A 25,684-nucleotide genomic window follows, 5' to 3' on the forward strand; every position below is an offset into this window, starting at 1 on the left:
AGATTCATATTTTTATTGTACTATTTTAGTATTGTTTTTTGTCTACTTGTACTAGAGCTGCATGATTCTGGCTAAAATGAGAATCACAATTTTTTTTCTTAGACGATAGATCACAATTTTCTCACGATTCTCACAAATCTGTGGCAAGTTATCCTTGCTATCTGGGAAGTTCATCAGTAGTCCCTACAGGGTGCGTCACATAATCTTAACATGAATTCAGTGAAATCCCTGAAATTCAATATCTTGATTTTCTTTTTAAATATTGGGCCATTCCAAGTAGAACCAACTTGTAAGGCATTACTGGGACGTATACAAGACATGGCAATATTTTCTTGTAATAACATCAGCTCATATTGCTTATACTAATATAACATTGTTTTATTATATTATTAGCCACTAGTAAAAGTGTCACAGCTTTGAAAATATAGGTGGGTTACTGTTTTATTTTCTGTGACAAACGGATAAACTATTATCATCAAGCTAAAATCATAGGAAGTCATAACAATGTCAATATTATTAACTACACCCAGTTTAGTATAAAAAGAGCCTAGCAAGTGTCAGAGCATTGAACATTGCTCTGGAGAGTAGACAGCACCTTGGATTCTCTGTATATCATCTCTAAGAGGAGATCCATCATGTCTCACCGCTCCATCCTGGCCTCATCTGGACACAAGCACTTCAGTTCCGTTTCTGTTTGTTTGCCCAAACCTTCCAGGTCACACAGCTTCTTATCACACTCTTCTAAAAATGTTCACCAGACCCAGCATTGTTTCAGCAGCAAGAGTGACCATTCTGTTGGGTCAAAGGGACATAAAGTTTCAGTGGGAAGTTTCCATGTAGGAAAAAGTGGACATGGACATGGATCTGGATTTGGTATTGTTGGACATGGACATGGATTTAAAGGAATGTCTGGTTCTGGAGGGATCACAGCAGTTACTGTAAACCAGGGTCTTCTGGCTCCTCTCAATCTGGAAATTGACTCAAACATCCAAAGAGTTAGAACAGAAGAAAAGAACCAAATTAAGGGCCTGAATAATAAATTTGCCTCCTTCATTGACAAGGTGAGAATTGTCAAATTCATTTATAATGAAAGGAAAAGATACATACAGGGGCGTAACTATAGGGGGTGCAGCAGTTGCGACTGCAACCGGGCCCTGTGATGCAGGGGGCCCATGTAGCCCCCTACATATGGCAGGCTGCAGCATAGGCAGCTAGGGGTACCAGTGCACCATGCACATGGGTGGCTGGAGGTTGAGGGTAACTAGCAGAGCTCCATGCTCGACTGTCGCACTGGCTGCTCTTTAGTTGTGCATTCCCCGCATGACCTGTGTCCTCGGCCGGCTCCTCAGAGTACCCCTCTCCTGCTCCATGCATTGCCACTCAGTCCGATGTCTGTTCTCCCCAGCCAGAGTCCCGCCCCCCCCCGAGTCCCCCTTCTCACCTGGGGGCAGTAACTTCATCTGCCCTGGAGAAAAGGACCTCATCTCTTCTGGGGACGGGGACCCCATCCTGCCTAGGGACAGTCCCCCAATGGGGCACCTAAAAATACATAAAAAAAAATAATAAAAAAAAACTACTGATACCAGTGGCGGAACTACAGGGCTCACAAAGGTCATACCTGTGACCACGTCCTGGAGTTTCACCACCGGACTCGGAGGGAAGAGCCCTGGCTGGGGTTCAGGGGGGCCCTTCATGGTTTCTTGCATCGGGGCCCTGAAGGTTCTAGTTACGCCACTGGATACATACAAAGTAAATATGATTAAGTGGCCAACAATATTTATAAGGTAAAAAAGAAAAGCACATCAAGGTGTATGTGTTATGTTGTGTTTGATTAAAGTCCTAAAGTTGTGTCCCTAAATGTGCAATTTATTTAGCATGTACAACCAGTGCAGTTTGATGTTATCATGTATGACTGTCCCCACAATGATCTGCAAATTACTTAACATTATTTCCCAGTATATACTTTACTTAAAATGTCATACACAGGATGTCTATGGAAATATACTGCCCTTAATATAGTGAATATAAATTCAATAGGGCTGATTTAATAAAGGTTTAGAGAACTGTAATACAAAAGTTGTGATTAACCGCTTGCCAATCAGCCGCCGTCATTATAATGCGGCAGGCTGGCACAACTCCACGAATCACTGTAGGTGTGCATCGGCCACTGTAAGAGCGATATGGGGGCGTACGCGTGACGCCAGAGCCAATGAGCATGGCTGGCAGTTGTGATTTTCCATGATCTGTGTATGTAAAACAGATACCCATTCTGACAGGGGAGTAGGGAGAGATCTGCTGTTCCTAGTGATCAGGAACAGCAATCTCTCTCCTCCTTTAGTCAGTACACTTCCCCCACAGTTATATACACCTCCCTAGGGAGAACTTAACCCTTGATCGCGCCCTAGTGTTAACCCCATTACCTGCCAATATAACATTTACACAGTAATCAGTGGCTATTTTTAGCTCTGATCGCTATATAAATGCCACTGGTCCCAAAAAAGTGTCAGATTTGTCTGCCGTAATGTCGCAGCTCCGGTAAAAATTGCAGATCACCACCACTACTAGTAAAAAATAAATAAGTATTTAAAATGCCATAAATCTATCCATTATATTGTAGATGTGATAACTTTTATGCAAACCAATTAATGTAAGCTTATTGCAATTTTTTTATCAAAAATATGTAGAAGAGTACATATTGACCTAAACTGATGAAGACTTTTTTTTTTTGGATATTAATTATAGCAAAAAGTAAAAAATACTGTTATTTTTTTTAAAAATTGTCACTCTTTTTTTTTATAGCGCAAAAAATAAAAACCACAGAGGTGATCAGTAGGGATGAGCCGAACACCCCCCTGTTCAGTTTGCAGCAGAACATGCGAACAGGCAAAAAATTTGGCAGAGCACACGAGCACCGTTAAAGTCTATGGGACACGAACATGAATAATCAAAAGTGCTCATTTTTAAAGGCTTATATGCAAGTTATTGTCATAAAATGTGTTTGGGGGCCTCCTTCCTGCCCCAGGGGACATGTATCAATGCAATTTTTTTTTTTTTAAACGACAGTTTTTTGGGAGCAGTGATTGTTTTCAATAAAGCAAACTATTTTTTTTTTATATTCCTTTAAATATCATGCATGGGGGTGTCTATAGTATGCCTGTAAAGTGGTGCATTTTTCCCATGTTTAGAACAGTACCACAGCAAAATGACATTTCTAAAGGAAAAATTGTCATTTAAAGCTGATTGCGGCGGTAATGAATTGTCGGGTTTCAATATAGATAAAACTCATTGAAAAAAAGAGCATAGGATCCCCCCAGTCCACTACCAGGCCCTTTGGGTCTGGTAGGAATATTAAGGGGAACCCCGAACCTATTTAAAAAAAAATGGGGTCAGGGTCCCCCTAAAATCCATACCAAAACACAGCTTAGGACAAGTCATATATTAAAAAAATGTAAAGATAAAAATGTCCCACGATGTCCATTCATCTTCTTCTATCATGCCGCCCAGAGCAAAAAAGAAAAAGAAAATCCGCGTCTGACCTGCCTCCATGGGAGGCTCCCGCTAAATGACGAGTCTTCGCTTGTGACAGCTTTTATATAACTGAGGGCGGGGCCACGCGGCATCAGAGGAGGGTGGGGTCACCCATTTATGTAACCGGTTTGCCCCGCCCCTCTCTGACGCCATGGGGAAGCCAGGGGCAAGTCCCCGTGGCATCAGAGGGGGACGGGGTCATCCATTTACATCACCAGGTGGCCCCTCCCTCAGTTATATAAGAGCTGTCACAAGCGAAGACGCATCAGATGGTGCGAGCCTCCCATGGAGGCGGGTTGGACGTGGATTTTTTTTCTTTTTCGGTCCGGTGGCGTGATAGAAGAAGATGAATGGTCATCGTGGGACATTTTTATTTTTTTATTTATTTAATAAAGGACTAGTCCCAAGATTTTTGTTGTTTTTAAAATTTTGACACTTTTTTTGTTAGATGGAAGGGATATTTGTACCCCGTTGCCATTTCACACAGAGGGGAAGCCGGGATCTGGGGGTCCCCTTGTTAAAGGGAGCTTCCAGATTCTGATAAGCCCCCCACCCACAGACCCCCACAACCATCGGGCAAGTGTTGTGGGGATGAAGCCCTTGTCCACAAAGAACCCACCCCATGTTGAGGGCATGTGGCCTGGTGTGGCCTTCAGGAGGGGGGGTGCTCTCTCTTCCCTCCTCTTTTCCTGTGGCCTGTCAGGTTGCGTGCTCAGATAAGGGTCTGGTATGGATTTTGGGGGTCCCCTACGCCATTTTTTTACATTTGGTGCAGGGTTCCCCTAAATTTCCATATCAGACCTGAAGGGCCTGGTATGGATTTTAGGGGACCCCCACACTTTTTTTTTTTTTTTTTTTGATTCGGGTTTGCCTTAATATTCATAACAGACACAAAGGGCCTGGTAATGGACTGGGGGGGTCCCATGCTCTTTTTTTCAATGAGTTCTATCTATATTGCCGAGACCCGACAATTCATTACAGCCACGATCAGTTTTAAATGACATTTTTTCCTTTAGAAATTTCATTTTGCTGTGGTACTGCTATATACATGGGAAAAATGCGCCACTTTACAGGTATACTATAAACACCCCCCAGGCACGATATTTAAAGAAATATTTAATTTTTATTGTTTCCTTTTAAGCATTAAAAAATCACTGCTCCAAAACCACGCCTGTTTTTTTTTTAAAAAATTGCATTCATACATGTCCCCTGGGGCAGAACTCAGGTCTGCAAACACTTTTTATGACAATAACTTGCATATAATTGCTTAAAATGAACACTTTTGATTTTTCATGTTAGTGCCCCATAGACTTTAACAGTGTTCCGGCGGCTTTCGAATTTGCCCTGAACATCGCATATTGTTTGGTGTTCGCAGAACATCTGAATAGCCAAAGATCGGCCCGAAACTTATGCTCGGGCCAAACCGTTCGCCCATCTCTAGTGATCAGATACCACCAAAAGATAGCTCTATTTGTGGGGAAAAAAAAGGACACAAATTTTGTTTCAGTACAACGTTGCACAATTGTCAGTTAAAGCAACACAGTGCCATATCGCAAAAAAAAATGGCCTGGTCATTAAGGGGGCAAATCCTTCCAGGTCCTTAAGTTGTTAATATTCACCTCAATTATCCAAATATATGAAAAGCACCTGCACATGATTGTATATTTATAAATAACAGGAATTTGCTTTTCACGTTATTGAATAATTGAAGGAAATATCACTGTATTGCTTCTCCCCCCCCCCCCCCCCCCCTATATTATCCCCCTTTTTTTTTTTTTTTCCTCTTCCTCCCTCTCCTTCCTTTCCTCACCCTTTTTCCCTCCCCACCCCTATACTTCCCCCCCATACTCTGGGTACAGTTAGTCAAACTATCATCTGACCTTCAGTATTATGATGGAATAATCTGCTTATTTTTTCATATATATTTATATTGTACTGCCTACATGAATATTTTTCCTAATCTCCTTTGTAACTGTACTCTATTATTATCACATGTATAATATGCAACACTATATGTCTTTTTTCTATGATGTATCTTATGTTCTGGTTCATTCAATAAACTTTGTGAAACAAAAAAAAAAAAAAGAAATATCCACACACATTTTTTAGTGAAGATTTTTAACTCCTTTAGTAAATCAGCCTCATTGACTTTAAATGAAAGTATGAAAACATACTCTTCAGCCTCCTAAATGAACCAATTTCCATATGAGTGATATGCAGGTAATTCTAGTGAACTTGTAAAAAAAAGTAAAAACTGCACTAAATAATATCTATCCCTACAAACACAAATAAGCAGCAATTTTTTGTGCAACACAATCACAAACTAAAAAGTATAAAAATAAATAAAATCGTGCTGATTAAATAAAGTCCATATAAACAACCAAATAGAATCATATGAATGTGAAAATAGAAAGTCCACACTTAATATGATGAAGTGAATGTTTCAATATCAGTGTCCATCATCCATCACCAAAAGCATCCAAGTGAATCCACCACCAGCTTTAGAAACTGCTTACCAGCTCCAGTGGACCCCTTGTCACAGGGGGTCAGAAAAGGCCTATGGTTTATAACACAGCCGAAGCCTTTCTCCGCGTCTTCAGGTGACTCCACTCACTCGATGATGTTCAATAGATATGGTAGAGGTTGGACCCGGAAAGAAACCAAAGGCTGCACAACAAACAACCCATCCATAGGGACACGAAAGAGGTTGTTTGGTTTTGTGCTGGCTGACACACCAAACTTCAGGATGTTTTATCCATTCATTGTTGTGAATGAGAACTTTTACAATAAACCCAGAGATGTTTTACTCTATGTGGAGCTTTTGGTTTCTTTCTGGTGTCCAACCTCTACCATATCTATTGAACATTATAAGGAGAGTGGAGTGACCTGGAGACGTGGAGAAAAGCCCCGGCTGGGTTATAAGCCATAGGCCTTTTCCGACCCTCTGTAACAAGGGGTCCACTGAAGCTGAAAAGCTGATTCTACAGCTGGTGGTAGATTTACTTGGATGCTTTTGGTGATGGATGATGGACACTTATATGGAAACATTCGCTTTATCATATTAAGTGTGGACTTTCTATTTTCACATTCATATGATTCTATTTGGTTGTGTATATGGACTTTATTTAATTTTCACAATTTATTTATTTTTTATAATTCAAATGAACTGTTTTATTAATATGAAATATAGATGTGCAAAGCATGTATATTATTGTATATTAACCCATTTCTATATCCATAAGCAATTATTTTTATACTCTCAACACAGGTAAGATTTTTGGAACAACAGAACAAGATGCTGGAGACCAAATGGTCTTTTCTACAAGAGCAGAAGACAGCAAGATGTCAGATTGAACCTCTGTTTGAGGCTTTTATTGGCAACCTCAGGAGACAGCTGGAGAATCTAGAATGTGAGAGAGCGCGTCTGGATGCAGAGAGGAACAGCATGGAGGGCACTGTAGTAGAACTAAGGAGAAGGTACCAATATTATTACACATTAATGCATAAATGTATGGAGTACCCTGCATATAATGGTAAAGCTTTACTCTCTCCATGTTTTGGGTCCAGGCTCAGACTGCCAATATGGAAATTCTAGTATTAGTCCTTAAGTCCTAGTATCTAGTTTTTAAAGCAGAACTAAGCTCACAATTAAACTGCTTCTCAAAATAAAGCTTGTTAGAAAGGTTCTTTATGTTATTAAATCCTTAATCAAAAATCCTTAAATCAAACATGTACAGTGTATGCTACATTTAAGGCATACCTCTGGTGGTAACTGTCACAGTTGCCAGTGTGTTTATGTCAGCTCTCAACAGAACTTGGTGGGTGTTATAGCTATGGAACACCATGGCAACTGCAGGTCTAAATAGAGGCAAAGATTGTATTCAGCTACAAACTAATATAAAGGTATACATTTGCTTTGATACTGTATTTAGTTTTTTGGGAACAGGCAGGGCTTTAATTTGGAACAGATTTAAATATATAAAGTGTATATATATATATATATATATATATATATATATATATATATACACACACATAAAAATGTCTTGGAAATTTATTGATAATAAATAGTAAAAAAAAAAATGAGAAAATGCATTTTCCTATAATTTTTCCTAACACAGCATCTACAGAATTTGAGAACCCCCAGATATTTACCACAAAATATATTAATTCAAGTCTGTTGAGTGCAACTTTCAGGTATGGTAGCAATATTGTAAAACTCAAAGTGAACATATACAATTTAGGAAATCTTTGTTCTTTTTTAATGCTACAATGCATGCAGGGGAAAAAATAGTTTTCAGAAATAATTTGCGCAATATTACAGTAAGATTAAATCTTGTTGACGTGGGCACAAATGATTACATTGGTGGCTTTTTCATATTTTCCACCATATTATAAGTTAAGATGACGTATTCACTTACATTAGCAATTGATGCAAACATCATCCCAATCATCCAACCAACATTACACTTCCAAGATAAATACTAAACAGAAGCATAGGAGTTGATTTACTAAATGCAAATGGACTAGTTGCCCCAGAGCTTAGTAAATGAGGTAAGGCTTCACTATACAAAGGGCACCCAATGATGTGCAAGGAAAAAAAAAGCATTTTTGCTTACACGTGATTAAATGATGGAAGTAAGTAGAGCTTCTGTTCTTTTACTAAACTCCAGAGCAATTGCACTTGCAGAGTAAATCTGCACTTTGCAAAGTACACAGTCTTTTTGCCTTTAGCATATCGCCCAACTTTTGAGGTTGAGAATGAGGGACATTTAGGAGGAGATTGACCTGTAGGAAGCGTAGTGTGCTGTGGCAAAATATGGGTGTGCTTAAATTATGCTGGCTGGGAAGGGATAATCTGGCATCCCCTGTGAGCCTCTACTACTATCCCCTTTAGCTACAGAGGCAGCACCTGTGGGTGTATATATACTGTATCCACAATGCTTTGCTTCACAGTTGCGGCATTAATTATACCCGCTGTTCAACGTCACCTGTTCAAGTGAATGGCACTGTTCTGCAAGTACACCACAACTGTGTGGAATGCACACGGTTGCAGCATGCTAATGTGGGGTTGAAGGGGTTAAAGCGAGTGGTGAAGAGGCAATACAACACCTCTTTATCACCTGCCAAATGCTCTCTGAAAATCAATCCGAATATTTTTTTGCCCATATAGCAGACGCTGGGCAGGCAAGTTTCGGGCTGGCAGTGCGCGGTCATAGTGTGCACCCCAAGCCGGCTTCTTGAAATTATGCGGTTGGTGCTGGCACGCTGATCTGTGCACCAAGACGTGTGTTAGGGGTTACTACACATTACAGCTCACCACTGTGGTTGCTAGAAGTCACTGCTCACTGATTGCTGCTCATTGATTGGTTGCTAGAGGTTATTACACATTACTAGAGGTTACTATACATTACCGCTCAGTGATTGTGTGCTAGAGGTTACTACACATTACCGCTCACCATTCAATTACTAGAGGTTACAACACATTAGTGATTACCATTTGTTTACTAGAGGTTACTGCACATTGCTGCTTACCATTCAGTTGCTAGAGGTTACTGCACACTGATTGCCTGCAACTCAGTGTCCCCCTCTGCAAGTTGTTCAGTCCTGCTGCTGCTTTATTAATCTCCACCACCGATGCTGATAGAAGGCTGCTGAAGAAGAATGCACCTATAGCCCGCTCTGTGTCTCTTTGATCTCTGTGAGCGGAGAAGTTGGGAGGGTGGCATCACAGAGAGCCCACTCTGCCTCACTCCCTATCATATACTCACAGCCTCCCCGGTCCTGACAGAGGGAGAAGCAAGCCCTGTAGAACAGCCCTGTAGAACATGCAGCCCACAGCTGTGCCCCTGTCACAGTGTGGCCGCAAGAGAACAAGTGGGGGTGATCGACTGCACCCGCTCCAGCGATACCACTGCCTCCAGGGAACCTGTCTACAATTTTCCGGCTCCGCTCTTACCTTACTTACAAGAACAACTTGAAGTCAGGAGTTGGGGGGAGCTGGGAGGGAGAGCGGCTCTGCACAAAGGTACTTTTCTCCACAGTGCGCATCCTCTGCTGTCATCGGTTGCCAGGACGCTGGGGAGGGGGCTGGCTGCAGTGAGGATACTCCCACTGAGTGGAGCCCAGTGTCGGAACTTGATTCGGCACTGGGAGCCGGGACTCCAGCCCAGATACGTGGGACCCCGGGACTTACCGCAAATCGTGGGAAAATCCAGCAGTATCCGGAACGATGGGAGGTATGCCTTTAGTAAATCAACCCCATAATGTTTGCGTTCGTTTCTTCAGTGCACCGTGACCCTTATGCTGTTTTGAAATGGGACAATTGAAATGGGACAATTGAAATGGGAATCAGTAGCGCCTGTGTGCCCCAGCAGGGCTTTCCACCAAAACCCCTCCTGGGGTGCATAGGAGCTACTGATTCCCATTTCCCATTTCAATTGTTCCATTTCAAAATAGCACTGGGACAAATAGTCACTCTACTCACACCATTTTAAATTGGTACTGGTGACTCAAATTGTTTAGAATGTTAAAAACAACTAAACATGGGTTTAAGGCATAAAGATTAGTAATACAAATATTACAAACATTGGATAAAAACAGTTAATAATATACAGATTGTTTAGCATGTAAAGGACATCTGTCTTTTTACAGATATGAAGATGAAGTTAACAGAAGAACAGGTGCCGAGAATGAATTTGTTTCTCTGAAGAGGGTAAACATTTTAAAATTATTCACAACTTTCTGTATTGTCTGTTAAAGCAACACTAATAACACAAATGATTCTGTATTTCTAACTTTAGGATGTTGATGCTGCTTTCATGAACAAAGCTGAACTTCAGGCCAAGGCCGACTCCCTGAGCGATGAGATCAGCTTCCTTAGAACCCTGTATGATGCGGTAAAAAATGCTCCTTTTGGGTCATAAGCACATTCATTAATTCATTTATACTGCTGTACTGTAGCTGCTGTACATATTTTCTAAATTTTCAGGAAATCAATCAACTCCAAGCTCAGATTTCCGACACTTCAGTTCTTGTGTCCATGGACAACAGCCGAGACCTAGACATCAATGGTATCATCGCCGATGTCAGAGCTCAATATGAAGAGATTGCTAACAGAAGCAGAGCAGAGGCTGAAGCCATGTACCAATCCAGGGTAAGTGTGTTATAATTGGAGCTACAAGGCAACGGGTGTCATCATGCATAGTAATTCAGAATAGATATAAGTAGCTATGAATAGTTCAATAGTTTGAAGTGATTGAGAGGAAAGCAATTATATGTTCACCACAGCCGATATTCTGCCATGATTTATTTTAAAACAACATATTAATTTAGTGAGGCTAATGTTGCCAGTACAGGTACCCAGTGCTAAAACACCATTAGTGTGCTGTCAACTGGTTAGCTTGAGGCCATCTGTATAATAGATCATAATTTTACATTTTGATTTCAGCCAACCCTTTTCCATATAAATTACATAATATGCTATGTATAGTTCTGCCCAAAGTTAAAATGCATTAAGAGCATCTCTTCCCTACCAAAAATGCATTATACTGCATTTTATAGCTCCTTCAATGTGGTACCTGCATTTGTTTTCATTTTGGCCTTTTTTCCTTTTTTTTCACTTGGAAATACTACAAAAAACACAATTCTTTCCCCTCACTCTACTGTATCTATGGAGGCGGTCATGGTTTTTGCTATGGCTTCAAATATGTCTTCTTCTCCATCTCTTTACATTACATGTTAGTGGATGGGATTCGTAGTTTACAGAAAGAAGAAAACATTGTTTGAGTCCTCAATTCAACTCACTAGAAGTAACCAAGACACTGCTTTTCTGGCAAGATCAGCTCATATTTTCTTTATTTTCTGAAAATGTTTTTAGCATAAAAAGGAAATTTAATGCAGTCACCACATCAAAGTACTGGTAATCTAAAATATATTATTTTTTATGGGGAGATGGGAGCTAGATATAATTTAAACATATGTGTTAATTATTTTTCTTGCAATATCTTTTACTTATGATAATTACTTTTAAAATAGTAGTTTTATATCTTAATATATTAAACATATTCAGTTTCCTATGAGATATGAGCCTTCAAATAAAATAATGCATGGAATAACAAATGGATATAAAACATTTGGTAAATCATAAAGTGGGGGAGTTTGGGACTTTAAATGAGGCACATTATATTTACCTCCATCCCGAGTACGAGTATGCAACCAAAAAGGGGTATGTGGGACTTTAAATGAGGCAAATGACTTGTGGAGGTAGAGTGGTTGGTAAACATTATTTATTTGTAACAAAAATATAAAACAAATAAAAAAAGTATTTCATATATCTGCACACGTAATAGATGCATATGTCAACTTGCCAGCACTTAAGAGATAGTAGGTAATGATAGAGTATAATACAAGTTATTTCCTATTAACAGGCATTGGTAACTAGACATGTGCATTCGGACGAATTTCGTCTGAATTTCAGGTATTTACGTTATCATTTTAACAAACGATAACGAAAGTGCAGAATCCAAAAAACAAAAGATCCGACATAAACAAATGCTTTATTTTCATTTTCCTTGTGACAACAGTTCGATATAGATAGGAGATTCGACATGACACTGACAATAACAATCTGGGTCTATCAAACCTGTGGTCGAAACTGCCTAACCTTAACTCTTAGTCCAGGATTATTCTACATACAGAGAGAAAAGATTCCACATAGAGAGAAACGATCGCTGCTGGAATTGGGTGGGGGAAGTAAAATAAAAAATAATAATGATGAAGGTAATGATAGAGTATAATACAAGTTATTTCCTATTAACAGGCATTGGTAACTAGACATGTGCATTCGGACGAATTTCGTCTGAATTTCAGGTATTTACGTTATCATTTTAACAAACGATAACGAAAGTGCAGAATCCAAAAAACAAAAGATCCGACATAAACAAATGCTTTATTTTCATTTTCCTTGTGACAACAGTTCGATATAGATAGGAGATTCGACATGACACTGACAATAACAATCTGGGTCTATCAAACCTGTGGTCGAAACTGCCTAACCTTAACTCTTAGTCCAGGATTATTCTACATACAGAGAGAAAAGATTCCACATAGAGAGAAACGATCGCTGCTGGAATTGGGTGGGGGAAGTAAAATAAAAAATAATAATGATGAAGAATGATGATGAATGTTATTGGCTGATTGTAACCAAAGAGGAGGAGCAGTAAAATAGCTAGAACTAAGTACACACGTACAGCCAACTTACTTTCACTTACGATTGCTAGCAGAGAGAAACACACACTGAATCATTTCAGAAGACAGTCAATCTTAGCTGGTCCGTTTGTCAGAGAATCTAAATTATTTAGCAATTATGCATAAGCACAGAAGCAGAACAATAGTGAAGCAAGCTGCAGTTCAACTTAACTTTTTCATAATAATCTGCTGCTATTGTGTTAGTGTTGTGAACTTGATAGTGATACTAGTGTTGCTAGTGTTGTGATAGCCTCAGAGGCTGCCCATGTTGTGGGGTGGGGGGGATTTATTATTATAGATTCTATATTATAGATTGAGATTCTATATAGATTCTATATACTCTATCTTGTTACCTGTCTGATCAGTGATCACTATCACCAGTCCATTTTCTGTTTGAACTATATACATTCAACATGAACGACAAAGATTCAACAAAGCAGCGTAAAACATACAAACATCAAATCTTTGGCTTATGGTGTCTGTTGAAAGTTCTAAGAAGATTCAACGGAGGAACTAAACTATACAGAGTCATACAGTTTAGCTGCTCCTTCCAATCTTCTTTGAACATTCGACAGACACCATAAGCCTTCAATGACAGATTCGACCTTAATTAATTTGGATTTTCGGACGAATGCAATTTTTAACGAAAAATGAAATAAATAAAAACGAATTTTGGGGGTAACTAAATAAATGTATTTTTCAGATGAAAACGAAATTCTGAAACAAAATATTTCAGTGTGCACATGTCTATTGGTAACCCATATGCAACAGAGCTGCTATAAGATAGATGCACATACACAAATGGTTGTCTGTTCCAGAGCTGAGGCAAGGGGCCACATCCCAGCCAGGAAAATACCTACATGGCATGCTTGACTGACACAACACATTCCACATGTGTGGGAAGGATTGCAAGTATGGTGTTCCAGAAAAAAATATATGTAACAAAATGTGAAAAACATATGTGAGAAAAATATAACAGGTGGAAAAATGTGAAAAGTGAAAAAACATAAGTGTAAGTGAAAAAAAAAATCTATCTATCTATCTATCTATCTATCTATCTATCTATCTATCTATCTATCTATCTATCTATCTATCTATCTATCTATCTATATATATATATATATATATATATATATATATATATATATATATAGAAAGGCCAGTATGGTGGCCTGAAATTATGGGTGGAGCCCGGTGGTATATAAGCAGCCGTTCGCCCATCCTTCCTCGTCGGTTCCGGTGCGCGATACCTGATACGTCAGATATCAAGGGCCGACTATCCAGACCAGACGCAGTGAGCCTGTTCGTCAGCTCCCGCGTTATTCGTCTCCAATTTTTTGACAAACCGTCTCTCATCCATCAGCATCCGTAGGTTTTCGCCGTCGGAGTGTCGTTGTACCCATCGAATTTGTCGCTACGCCTCGGGCCGGCTGTCGCAGGTAGGGCTTCGGCACCCTCTTTTCATTATGTTTTCGATGTACCGTCATCATGCTTATACTCACGAGCCGCTCGGTCCTTTCATATCGAATGTTTTCGGTGGCCTCGTACGCATGTCACTATGTTCTACTTTCGATGTAGTCGTTATCATCGTTCGACACGTTCGATTTCGCCACGTCAGGCGATTCATTCGCAGGTACGGCAGTCGAAACCGTTCGACTGCCCGAGCATTTCTATTTGTAGCGGTCGAATCGTTCGACTCACAGCCGACTGCTTGTTACGACAAGGCAAACAGTCCGCACGTTTCGCTTGGTCTACTCCAGTTCGAATATGTCTCTTCATTCATGCAATTGTGTTATGTGTCTCATTTTCATCTCGTTTCATTCATTTCAGTCCCAGTCATTTCTACTGTTTCAAAATCATTTCTGTCACTAGTCGCGCTCCGGCGCGAATCCTGTCGCACCTCCGGTGCACCGATTCGTTTTGAAGTGCCCCAGGGTTCGGCCTCATTTCTGTACATGCTCCAGAGACTGAATCACTCGCAGGATCACGCACGGTCCCCGATTCTTGTCTTTGTCATGGCATACCATTTCTGTCACTTATTACGCTCCAAATCGAGTCTTGTCGCATTCCTCTATGCACCGATTCGTCCTGGTGCGCCCAGCTGCTACGCCTCATTTCGGTACATGCTCCAGAGACGGATTCTGTGGTAAACCTACAGATCAGTCCTTGAATCCTGTCTCTGTCATGGGACATCATTTCTGTCACTTATTACACTCCAATTCGAATCCTGTCGCATATTGTTTATGCACCGATTCATTCTGGTGTGCCCAGCTGCTACGCCTCATTTCAGTACATGCGCCAGAGACGGATTCTTTGTTGCTACCATCAGTCCAGTCGTTGATTCCTGTCTCTGTCATGGGATATCATTTCTGTCACTTATTACGCTCCGATTCGAATCTTGTTGCATTTATTGGATGCACCGATTCGTCCCGGTGTGCCCAGCTGCTACGCCTCATTTCAGTACATGCTCCAAAGACAGGATTCATCTGTTGCATGGGCTCGTCTTCTGATTCCAGTCTTTGTCATGGGTTTCATTTCATTTCACCTATCACGTTCCGGTACGAATAAATCACATTCACGGTCCAATTCGTCCCGGCGTGCCCCAGGAATGGCCTCATTTCAGTACATGCTCCAGTTTCCGTTTCGTGCTCGGTCGCAAGTTTGTGGCATGGCGATTCGGATCTCTGTCATGGCAGATTTACTCATTTCACGGTCACGTATCGCTTCCCGCTTCTAGTCCAGTTGATTCTTCAATGTTGGATTCTTATCGGGGGGCCCTTGCTCGTCAGCCTCATTTCACGATAAAAAAAAAAAAAAAGGGGGAAAATATATATATAATAAAAGGGGGTAGGGGGGAAGAGAAGAGAAATTTCATCTGTTTCTTTCATTTGTGTCATTTTCATCTCATGTCTGAAGTCTCAACTCCACTGTTAGCTAGCCTTCATCAGGTGCGAGTCTCAAACAAAAAACTTCACCTTCATCTCCTCAGGTCAGTCGAGTTCAGTAGGTCCAGCCTGCACCTGGTCGGACGGTGCCTCCTTCGGTAAGCATAAATCATCTAGGGGGAAAACGCCCTTCAGCAAAGCATCCTTCCTTAAAACAGGTATTTCTGTAGGAGTCTCCAACCAGTTATAATCCATGTCACCCCTTGTAGGTCCGTATTAGGAGAAAACCCGGATCAGAGGGCGTAGCCTCATCAGACCCACGTTCTGTTACCATGTCCCAGGCTGACAGCGAGGACCTCACGGCTCCATTGTCTCCATCCGTTTCAGAAAATGGCAGTCAAAGGGCCTTCAGAGCATGGACCATTCCCAGGCTGACAGCCGAGCTGAGACGCAGGGGCGTCCCCTTTCCAGCAACAGCCAGAAAGGCAGAGCTTTTCCAGCTCCTGTTTCCTCCCCCCGCGGTGGTGGAGGCTTCGGCTCAGCAGGCCTCATTGGGCTCCATCGCCTCCTCTATCTCGCAGCTCCACACCCTGGTGTCGTCCCTCACAACCTCGATGTCTGATCTACAGGGCCGAGTGGCCCTCCTCGAGACCCACCCCTCTGTTTCTCCGCCAGTGCCAGCATCCCAGCCAGTTGTTAGTCTTCCCGCAGGTATCTCCGGAGGTGCACCAATAGTGTACCCATCTCATTTGGTGTCAGCAAACATCAGAAAAGACATATTAGAGGGCAAAGACGTCAATTTGGCTTCTCTTCTGATCTCGATTCACGAGCTGGCAGAGAATAAGGCGTATACTTGGGGGGACGTATCAGTGGTCCTCAAAGCCAAGGATCCCAGACTAGACAGGAAACTCTCTATCACCGAGTTTTCCCTGGCCTTCGGCATGATGAGGGACATCATTTGCTCAGCCTCCCCTGGCAGAAGGGAGGAGCTAGATCGGTACCTCCATGTGGTAGTTGACCTGGGGTACAAGTACGGCGGGTTTTCATTCTATGACTACCACCGCTCCTTCTCCGCTAGAGCAGCTGCCAGGCTCTCCCAGTTCCAGACCCCTACGGACTGGAGCACCATGGACACCAAACTGTTTTGCCGCCACTTCGCGGGGCTACGGTCCCCTCTGTGTGCAATATGCCAGTCAGCAACACATACTGCGGCCTGGTGCGCTACCTCAGTGGCAGCCCCTCCCTTCGACGGTCCATCTACCTCGGGTACCGCTCAGGGCCTGCAAGCACCAGCTCGCCCGCCACAGACCGATAAGCTAGGGCGTCCAGTTAAGACCATGGGCGGTGCTCCGATCTGCAACAACTACAACAGCGGGTCGTGTAACTTCAGTCAGTGTAGGCTGCTCCATGTGTGCACCCAGTGCCATAGAGCTCACCCCCGGCTCATGTGTGAGGTCAAGCAGCTCAAAAGGTCCTGACTGAGCCGGCTCAATGTCGCATGGCTTAGTGTCTACCTTTCCAGTCACCCTACCCCCTCACTGTCCACCTTCCTCGTCCAGGGCTTCACAGAAGGTTTTCACACTGGACTTATCTCTCTCCCTCACTTCACGCACGAATGCCAGAACCTACGGTCAGCAGCCACGGATGAACAAGCCATCGACCAACTGCTGCAATCTGAGCTAGATCAGGACTTTGTCATCGGCCCTTTTGAACAGCCCCCTTTCAGCACCTGGCGAGTCAGCCCTATTGGGCTTGTCAAGGGCAAGTTCTCTAATAAACTCAGATTGGTTTATGATTTGTCAGCGCCTCATTCCTCCACGGTTCCCAGCCTCAATTCTCTTATTCCCTCTGAGGAGTTCTCCCTTAAATATGCATCGGTAGACATGGCCATCCAGGCCATTCTTAAAACAGGCACAGGTACCTGGCTTTCCAAGGCCGACATCTCAAACGCTTTTAAACTTCTTCCCATCCATCCGTCCCTCTGGTGCTGGCATGGAATCAAGTGGAGGCAGCGCTACTACTTTGCCACTAAACTCACGTTCGGGTCCAAGAGTAGTCCTTGGCTCTTCGACACCTTCGCGCAGGCTCTTGCTTGGATCTTGTTACACGTAGCCCAGTGTCAGGAAGTCATTCATTATCTGGATGACTTCCTGCTGATAGAGCCACCCGGCTCTCCTCCACGAGATCTGGGTAAGTTGAGGGTAGTCTTCAATAATCTTAATGTCCCCATCGCCGAGCACAAGGTGGAGGGTCCGTCGCAGGCTATCACCTTCCTCGGGGTCAGCCTAGACACTAACACTATGCAGGCCAGCCTTCCCCCGGATAAACTGACCCGCATCAGGATGGTCCTGAGGGACTTCACTCATGCCAGAACTTGTACCAAGAGACAACTTCAGTCCCTTCTTGGTATGCTTAATTTTGCTATGCGCATCATCCCCCAGGGGCGCTCGTTCGTGTCACGCCTGTTAGCCTTGTTATCCCACTCTCAGGACCCGGAGCAAGTACTCAGCCTGGATTCCGCGGCTATGGCAGACCTAGCCATGTGGGAGGAATTCCTATCTTCTTGGAACGGAGTGTCCCTGTTCGTCCCCTCCGTGTCCGCCCTTTCACCTCGGGTGGTGACCGACGCGGCGGCCTCCACGGGCTTTGCGGCGATCTTTGGCAACCTCTGGCTCGCAGCCCCCTGGCCTCCACAGATACTGGCTATTCCTGGCTTCACTGAGACGTCCTCCCTGTTTGAGCTATATCCCATTGTAGCCGCTGCACACACCTGGGGCCGCAGCTGGTCGGGCCAGACGGTGGTCTTTTCTACAGATAACCTGGCCACTGCGGAGATTGTTAATAAAGGCAGGTCCAGGTCTCTACAGATTATGTCCTTCCTGCGGCGACTGACCCAGCTCTCATTATTGTTTCAGTTCAACCTTCATTGTTCCTTTATTCCCGGCAAATTTAATCAGGCGGCGGATGCTCTCTCCCGCTTTAACTTTGTTTCATTTTTTGATCAGGTACCCGGAGCCGAACCAACATCAGCAGCTATCCCGGACTGGTCTCAACTGATCTTGGATTAGCCCCACACTTGTCAGCAGCAACTCAACTCATCGATCACTCCCTCTCAGACAATACCCGCAAGGCCTATCAGTCGGCCTGGAGGGCCTTTAGTCGCTTCGCATCATCTCACAATACAGAGTCCTCCCGGGTCAAACAAGTCCTTGCCTTCCTTTCCTACTGCCATTCGGACTTGGCATTATCCTTCAACACAATCCGGTTGTACTTGGCCGGGGTACAACACTTCACGTCCCTCCAGGACCCTACCAAGCCCTCCTTATTTACCTTTCACGCCGTCCGGGCTCTCATGCGCGGCATTCAGAAACGTCGGCCAGTTTCCAGCATCAAACGGCTGCCTATCACAGGCGAAGTGTTCAGGGACATGTCAGACATTTTGGCCTCTTCACCTTTCGGTCTCCATGTCAGTGTCGTCCTGCAAGCAGCCATACATCTGGCCTTCTACGGCTATCCTGTCAGGATACTCCTGGGCATCCTTCACCTCAATCCTGCGCACTACTCAGGACATTCATTTCGCATCGGGGCAGCTTCAACGGCCTCCCGCCAAGGGGTCCCGGTCCATGTTATCAAAAAGTTGGGTAGATGGAAGTCCTCCTGTTTTGCACGTTACGTACCCAATCCGCAGATTGAGATGGCCCAGGCCTTTGTCAAGCTTACCCAGTAACAGTCTGTGTTCAATAAAATGCTTCCCCTACCTGAGTGTTTTGCCCCCTTATTTTGGTATACCGTACGTTAGACCAGGGCACACTTTCAGGTCCATTTCAAGTAAGCAAGTTTATGTTATCCTTGTCTTTCATCCTTATCCGTATCGGTCAGAGGGCTCTACACCATAAATAGAAAGGCCAGTATGGTGGCCTGAAATTATGGGTGGAGCCCGGTGGTATATAAGCAGCCGTTCGCCCATCCTTCCTCGTCGGTTCCGGTGCGCGATACCCGCCCACCCGCCCCTTTATCAGGCCTTTACTCTAGCACACTCCTCATATGAGTACTCATTTCACCCATTTCATATTTATTTCATTTTAAGGTATGCCCCCTTATTTTGGTATACCGTACGTTAGACCAGGGCACACTTTCAGGTCCATTTCAAGTAAGCAAGTTTATGTTATCCTTGTCTTTCATCCTTATCCGTATCGGTCAGAGGGCTCTACACCATAAATATATATATATATAATGATATGTGTATATTCTAATAAATGTTATGTGTATATAAATATACATACACAATGGTACATGGGTGTATAAAATGTGTCAAAAAAGGGAAGAAAAAAGGTCTGAAAAAGAAAAAGAAAAAATTGTGCATACCTTACATGTATGTGTATCCAGTGAATGGGCTGTGTGTGTTGCCTCCATGGTGTCAAACACATAGGTAAGGCAATCAATCTCACCTGCTAAAGTAATCCAGGTATGGGGCGGGCCCCCGACCAACGTCATGCACAACGTCGAGTGAAATCCACCACTGGTGCAAGCGCCAAAGTGGAGCCCCGCCAACCCCATCTCCGGTGTGAGATAGACCAAGGATGTCCCTGTATTGTGGCGTCAAAGGACGTTTTTGGCATGTGTATGTGCAGATATATGAAAATACTTTTTTTTATCTGTTTTATATTATTGTTACAAGTAAATAATGTTTACCAACCACTCTACCTCCACAAGTCAATTGCCTTAAATTTAAAGTCACACATCCCACCTTAAAACATTTGGTTTCCACAAATATTCTGAATTTTCAATTTTTTTTATTATCTACAGTTTGAAGACCTGCGAATGGCAGCTGGAAGAAATGGAAACGATCTGCAGAACAGTCAAAATGAGATTGCGGATCTCAATCGAACAATTCAGAAGCTTAAAGGTGAAATTGAATGTGCCAAATCCCAGGTATAAATCCAGAGTCTTTTTTATTATTTTATGGCCAACTTTACAATATTGTTAGCACCTCTAATTTAGGGTTTTTAACAGTTTCATTGCACTTGTTTAGATGAATGTTTAATGTTTAATGTTATGTTTTTCCAGATTTAGACTTACCAGAAATGTTTTTTACTTTCCATTTTTACATTGAATATATATATAAAAAAATCTTTGTAATATATAAATTAATTGATTAATTTTTTTAGATAAATATAACATTTTCAGCACTTGTTTCATTGAGATCCTTTTTGCTCATGTATATTTTGTCAAGCTTATTGAACTCAAATAAAACAAAGCAGGTGATACTCAATTAACCAGATTAAAAAAAGAATACATGTTATTTCATAATTTCTAGCGTGCTGCACTTGAAGCTGCCATCAGGGAAGCTGAGGAAAGTGGTGAAGCTGCTGTCAGGGATGCCAAGCAAAATTTGTCTGAATTGGAGGCTGCCCTACAGAATGCCAAACAGGACATGGCTCGCCAACTAAGAGAATACCAGGAACTGATGAATGTTAAACTGGCTCTGGATATTGAGATTGCCACTTATAAGAAAATGCTGGAAGGAGAAGAGCACAGGTATATATTTCACATGTCAGGCAAGGAACGTGCTAACTGGAAGATAAAACAAAGATATTACTTCATCAGTCTTCTGCTGCTCTTTTAATATCCATTGCCAGGCTTGGGGTAGGGATGTGGCCTAGCTGTGTTATTTAGCTCCATCAGAGAAAAGTCAGGTCACCAGGATGACTGTGCTGTGTGGCAGAGCCAGAGTGTACATTTCAGGATGGACATCAAGAGTATTATTAGGCTGGGGTCTGCAATAGTTGTAGATTCCTACAGACATAAATATTTTTACTAATCTGTCACAATTGGGTAGCAATATTCAAATGGACAGGTACTTTATGTAAGGGTCAGAATCAAGGAATCTGAATTTTCTTTATATGTAAGAAATACATTTTTGTTCTCAACCCAGATAGCAAATATAACTTGCCACAAATTTGTGGCAGTGTTGATTTGTAAGTCTGTTAACTTGCTGCACATTTTTCGTTTGCAAGTTGTACACTTGCAGAGCAAGTCTCTAGCAAGAGCAAAGTTGCAGTGGTGAGTCTATAGCAAGAACTCTGCAAGTCTACAGCATGAAAATTCAGCCACGGTGACCCCTGTGGTGGGATGACTATTGCACAATGTAACTGAACCAGTACTTGCAGCAGACTTACAGAATGTTTGCAAAGAAAGTTGATCTGGAGTCATACCATGCGGACTTGCTGCAATTGTGCAACAAACTTGTAACGCTTGATAAGTCTAGCAATAGCTAAGCAAGTCATTTTCAAACTTGCAGCACAATCACTTGTTATCTGGGTTTTCTGCCTGATAACCTGTTCATTTGTTATTTACCAGTTAATGTTCATAAAACTTACAAAATGGAATTCATGATAAAATTCTGTTCATTTTTCTCTTTTTCAGGATAGGTGCAGAGGGACATGTAAACATTTGTAAGTAAAACAATGTGTTCCATATATAATAAAAACCTATGTGTAAATTCATATACAGTATTAACGTAAATTATATGCCTCCCACATTTAGTGTGGAAATATTTTGAATATAGTTTACTTACATAATGAATAATTTATCATTTCTATTAGTTATTCTTACCACAGATACTATACTCTAAACTATTATGTGTTAATGTTTTTGGGATTATTAATACTGTGCACACATCATGATGTGCAATTTCTAATTTCAGGTAAATACAATCCAAACTAACTACACCTATCTTTATATTCTAAAATATAGAGCAAAGAAGACTAAGGAGGGTGGGTTAATTTATCTTTGATTAAAGTATACTTGCCCTTGAAGAAAATTTTAGTAGACTTGCTGGATTCATAATAGCGCACTGTCTTCTGAACTACTTTGACTGAACATGTATTTACATATTGCCTGGAATGGCAAAGCTTATCATATTGACATAACGTATCCATTTGTTACAGCTGTCCTGCACTCCAGCACTGGAGGACAACACCATTCTTCAGGAAAGTCCCATGACCACCACCACCAACACCACGTACACCAACATCATCATAAGGGAGGGTTCAGCTCTAGAAGCCATGTCCCCATAAGCAAGCATCACTCCAGTCATGGACATCACTGCTAAAGTGAAGACTTATATACAGAGATGTGATGAAGATGCTCAATCGATGCATGGCATAAAAGCCTACATAGAAATGTAGAAATCTCCTTTTCATATTATGTCTATATATGAATTAGGGGTGCTGGCTTGCTTATTAGTGTAGTCTAAATATAATGTTTGTTGTATATATTTGTTACATTGTATGCTTTAAAATGCTTCAGTAAACAGTTATCAATGTTCTGACATCTGTTGTAATTATAAATACTGACACTAGCTGAATTTCAATACATTTACAGTAGTTGTTGATTTACAATTCTAATTTTGAGCACTGGGAGTATAAAAATGGATGAAGAGAAAAACTCAGCTAATTTCCTCTTTATATCACCCTAATTTATACAGAAAACACATATTATGCATGTCTGTTAAGCAGATTTTACCATTGCCAATAGTTATTGCCCCATTAAAGTCTATTGTATAATGTCCCACTGACACACTTTAGTGCATGCACTGGTAGATGCAGATTAACCTACCAGCCACACCAAATGGGACTAACAATCAGCTCTAGAACAACCTTTCTCTACCAGGGTTCTGTGACATCCTAGGATTCCTGCTAAGTTGCTAGGGGTTCAAAAAGCTTTCAGCAATTTGGAATTGATTTCCCATTTATACTGACCACCATTGTAAAAAGGATAATTTTACATTGACCATCAATGAAAGAATTCTTTTTTTTCACCAACTACTGTTAGGGAACACCACATTTGTTACTGTTTGTAGTTAATTTTACTGAAAATAATGTTGATTTATAGAACAAAGGGTATATAAAAATGATTTTCCATTGTCAAATATGTAGGTAGGTTACATTGTTTAATCTTTTTTTTGCTCCTTTTTTACCATAGTAATGTGCAATAGCCTGTGAATATAATTATTGTTATCAGGGGATCCCCAGGACATAGACAATATTTGAAGGATTCCCCCAGACCCCAGAATAAAACAGTGATAGCAATAGGGATTCAGTTCAGTATCATTATTTTATATTAAAGAGGAGCTCCAGGCTCCTGTGTGAGAATTAAAAGGCAGCAGCTACAAAAATTGTAGCTGCTGACTTTTAATAAACAGCCACTTACCTATCCCATGATCTAGCAGTATGTGCAGCCCAAGCTTTTTTATCTTGTATCCTCTGTTCCCGGTGCTGGCATTTTAACTATGGGCTTCTGGCTGTGACAGCTTGCAGCTTCACAACTGGGTGCCCAATGCACATGCATGAGTGATGCTGCGCATTGTGAATGGTCCCACAGTCTTCTGGGACCTGTTATGTGTCCCAGATGACTGCAAGAGGGAGGGTAAGAGGAGAACTTCAGCTTCCGATCACCTAGGTAGTCAGAGCGGAAGTGGGAGTGAATACCTGTCAAAATCGGGTACCCGCTCCCCCTACCCCCCTTTTCCCCAAGAGCTCCATTTCATACCCGGGAGCGGGCAAGAAGGCCTTAAGACGGAACTTCACCTTTTGGGTGTAGCTCCACTTTAAGCGGGAAACACATAGATGTACAGCATGTAATTTATTCTGTTATTTTAGGGGTTTTTGTATGTATAGAATCTTGGGTCTGGTCAGCCCAAACATTTCAGAATTGTCAGAATGCTGATTCAGGCCTGCCAATATTTTTTTTTTCTTTTTACTGTGGAAAGAAACCTGAGGAAGCCTGAAGACAATATATAAAATTACATACTGACAGAGAAAAAGTTACAAGTGAACCCAAGACTCCAAAGCTGCAATATTGTAATGCATCACTGTAATGGTGAGCAACTGCTCCTGATATGAACGGAAATGCTGAAGGGAATTATCAATTCACCTCCCTCCAATTTCTAAATACATAAAGATTATTTCAGGAAAATTATTTTCACTTGGTAAATGTGGTGCAGCTGTGGTCACTTCAGTCATACAATCTTGTACAGGAAAAAATTATTTTGTTTTATTTCCTTACACACAATTAGATATTCAAAGTGTACATAACCTTACATTTCTCACTTACCTAGGTGGATAGTTTATATTGTGGTTTACATTAAACCTCCATACCAATCCTGGACAAAGGTATATTAGATAATGGCCACCTTACAAGACTGTATAAATGTGAACTTAACTTCATGATATTCAGTTTTGTTGAAGGACTGCGTATCATAAATATTAGCTTTTTCTCTTTGGTAAATACTGTTTTCAATTTTATTGTCTTTTACATGGTGACAATGATAATGATAATGACCATAGTCTCCACTGAAAGCTAATGACAGCTGATCACGTGATAAAGACAGAAGATTGGCAATCGCTTTTTTCTCCTCACGCTGACAGCCTGGCCTGTGAAAGGGACATCAGTCCTGAAGAGGAAGAGGCACAGCCACCTCATCTGTGGCCACCAGTGCCGCCTGCCAGTGCCATCTGCCAGTTACCACAGTGTATATCAGTGCCACCAATCAGTACCCAACAGTGTATATCAGTGCCAATAAATCAGTGCCATCAATGCCCATGAGTGCCACATATAAATACCCAACAGTGATGCCAATCAATGCCTCATCAGTGTCACCTACTAGTGTCCATCATTGCCACCCATTAGTGCCCACCACTGCCACCTATCAGTGCCCATCAGTGCCAGTTATCAGTGCCACATATCAGTGCCACCTATTAGTGCCCTTCAGTGCCACCTGGCAATGCCCTTCAGTGCCACCCTTTAGTGCCGCCTGTCAGTGCCCATCTGTGCCACCCATCAATGCCACCTTTTAGTGCCCACCAGTGCCACCTATCAGTGCCCACCAGTGCCGCCTGTTAGTGCTGCCTATCAGTACTACCTTATCATTGCACATCCACAACCAACATTTAGCTTCAATCGTTTTTTTTATTCAAACAATTATATTTGAAGGTATAAGGTAAAGTATAGGCAAACAT

General features: G+C 41.9%; 1 protein-coding gene across 1 annotated transcript; it reads left to right on the forward strand.

Annotated features, from left to right (window-relative positions):
• The first annotated feature begins 582 nt into the window (after positions 1-582).
• LOC143983829 (keratin, type II cytoskeletal cochleal-like) lies at positions 583-22,995 on the forward strand. The gene is made up of 9 exons (XM_077483927.1): positions 583-1,061; positions 6,797-7,005; positions 10,183-10,243; positions 10,332-10,427; positions 10,520-10,684; positions 20,469-20,594; positions 20,980-21,200; positions 22,089-22,117; positions 22,613-22,995. Exons 1-9 carry the CDS (start codon positions 636-638, stop codon positions 22,774-22,776), a joined length of 1,497 nt encoding a protein of 498 aa, XP_077340053.1. The 5' UTR covers positions 583-635; the 3' UTR covers positions 22,777-22,995.
• The last annotated feature ends 2,689 nt before the right edge of the window (positions 22,996-25,684 follow it).

This window comes from Lithobates pipiens, unplaced genomic scaffold, assembly GCF_037356315.1.
Source record: "Lithobates pipiens isolate NorthernLeopardFrog02 unplaced genomic scaffold, aLitPip1_a1.2 Scaffold_16, whole genome shotgun sequence".
In the NCBI taxonomy this organism is placed as follows: Eukaryota; Metazoa; Chordata; class Amphibia; order Anura; family Ranidae; genus Lithobates; species Lithobates pipiens.

Bases quoted from the DNA above. Each gene is read 5' to 3' on its own strand.
- LOC143983829 (XM_077483927.1), top strand. From the start codon at position 636: ATGTCTCACCGCTCCATCCTGGCCTCATCTGGACACAAGCACTTCAGT. The intron at 1,062-6,796 runs GTGAGAATTGTC...CTCTCAACACAG, and splicing joins TTGCCTCCTTCATTGACAAG to GTAAGATTTTTGGAACAACA. The intron at 21,201-22,088 runs GTATATATTTCA...TCTCTTTTTCAG, and splicing joins CTGGAAGGAGAAGAGCACAG to GATAGGTGCAGAGGGACATG.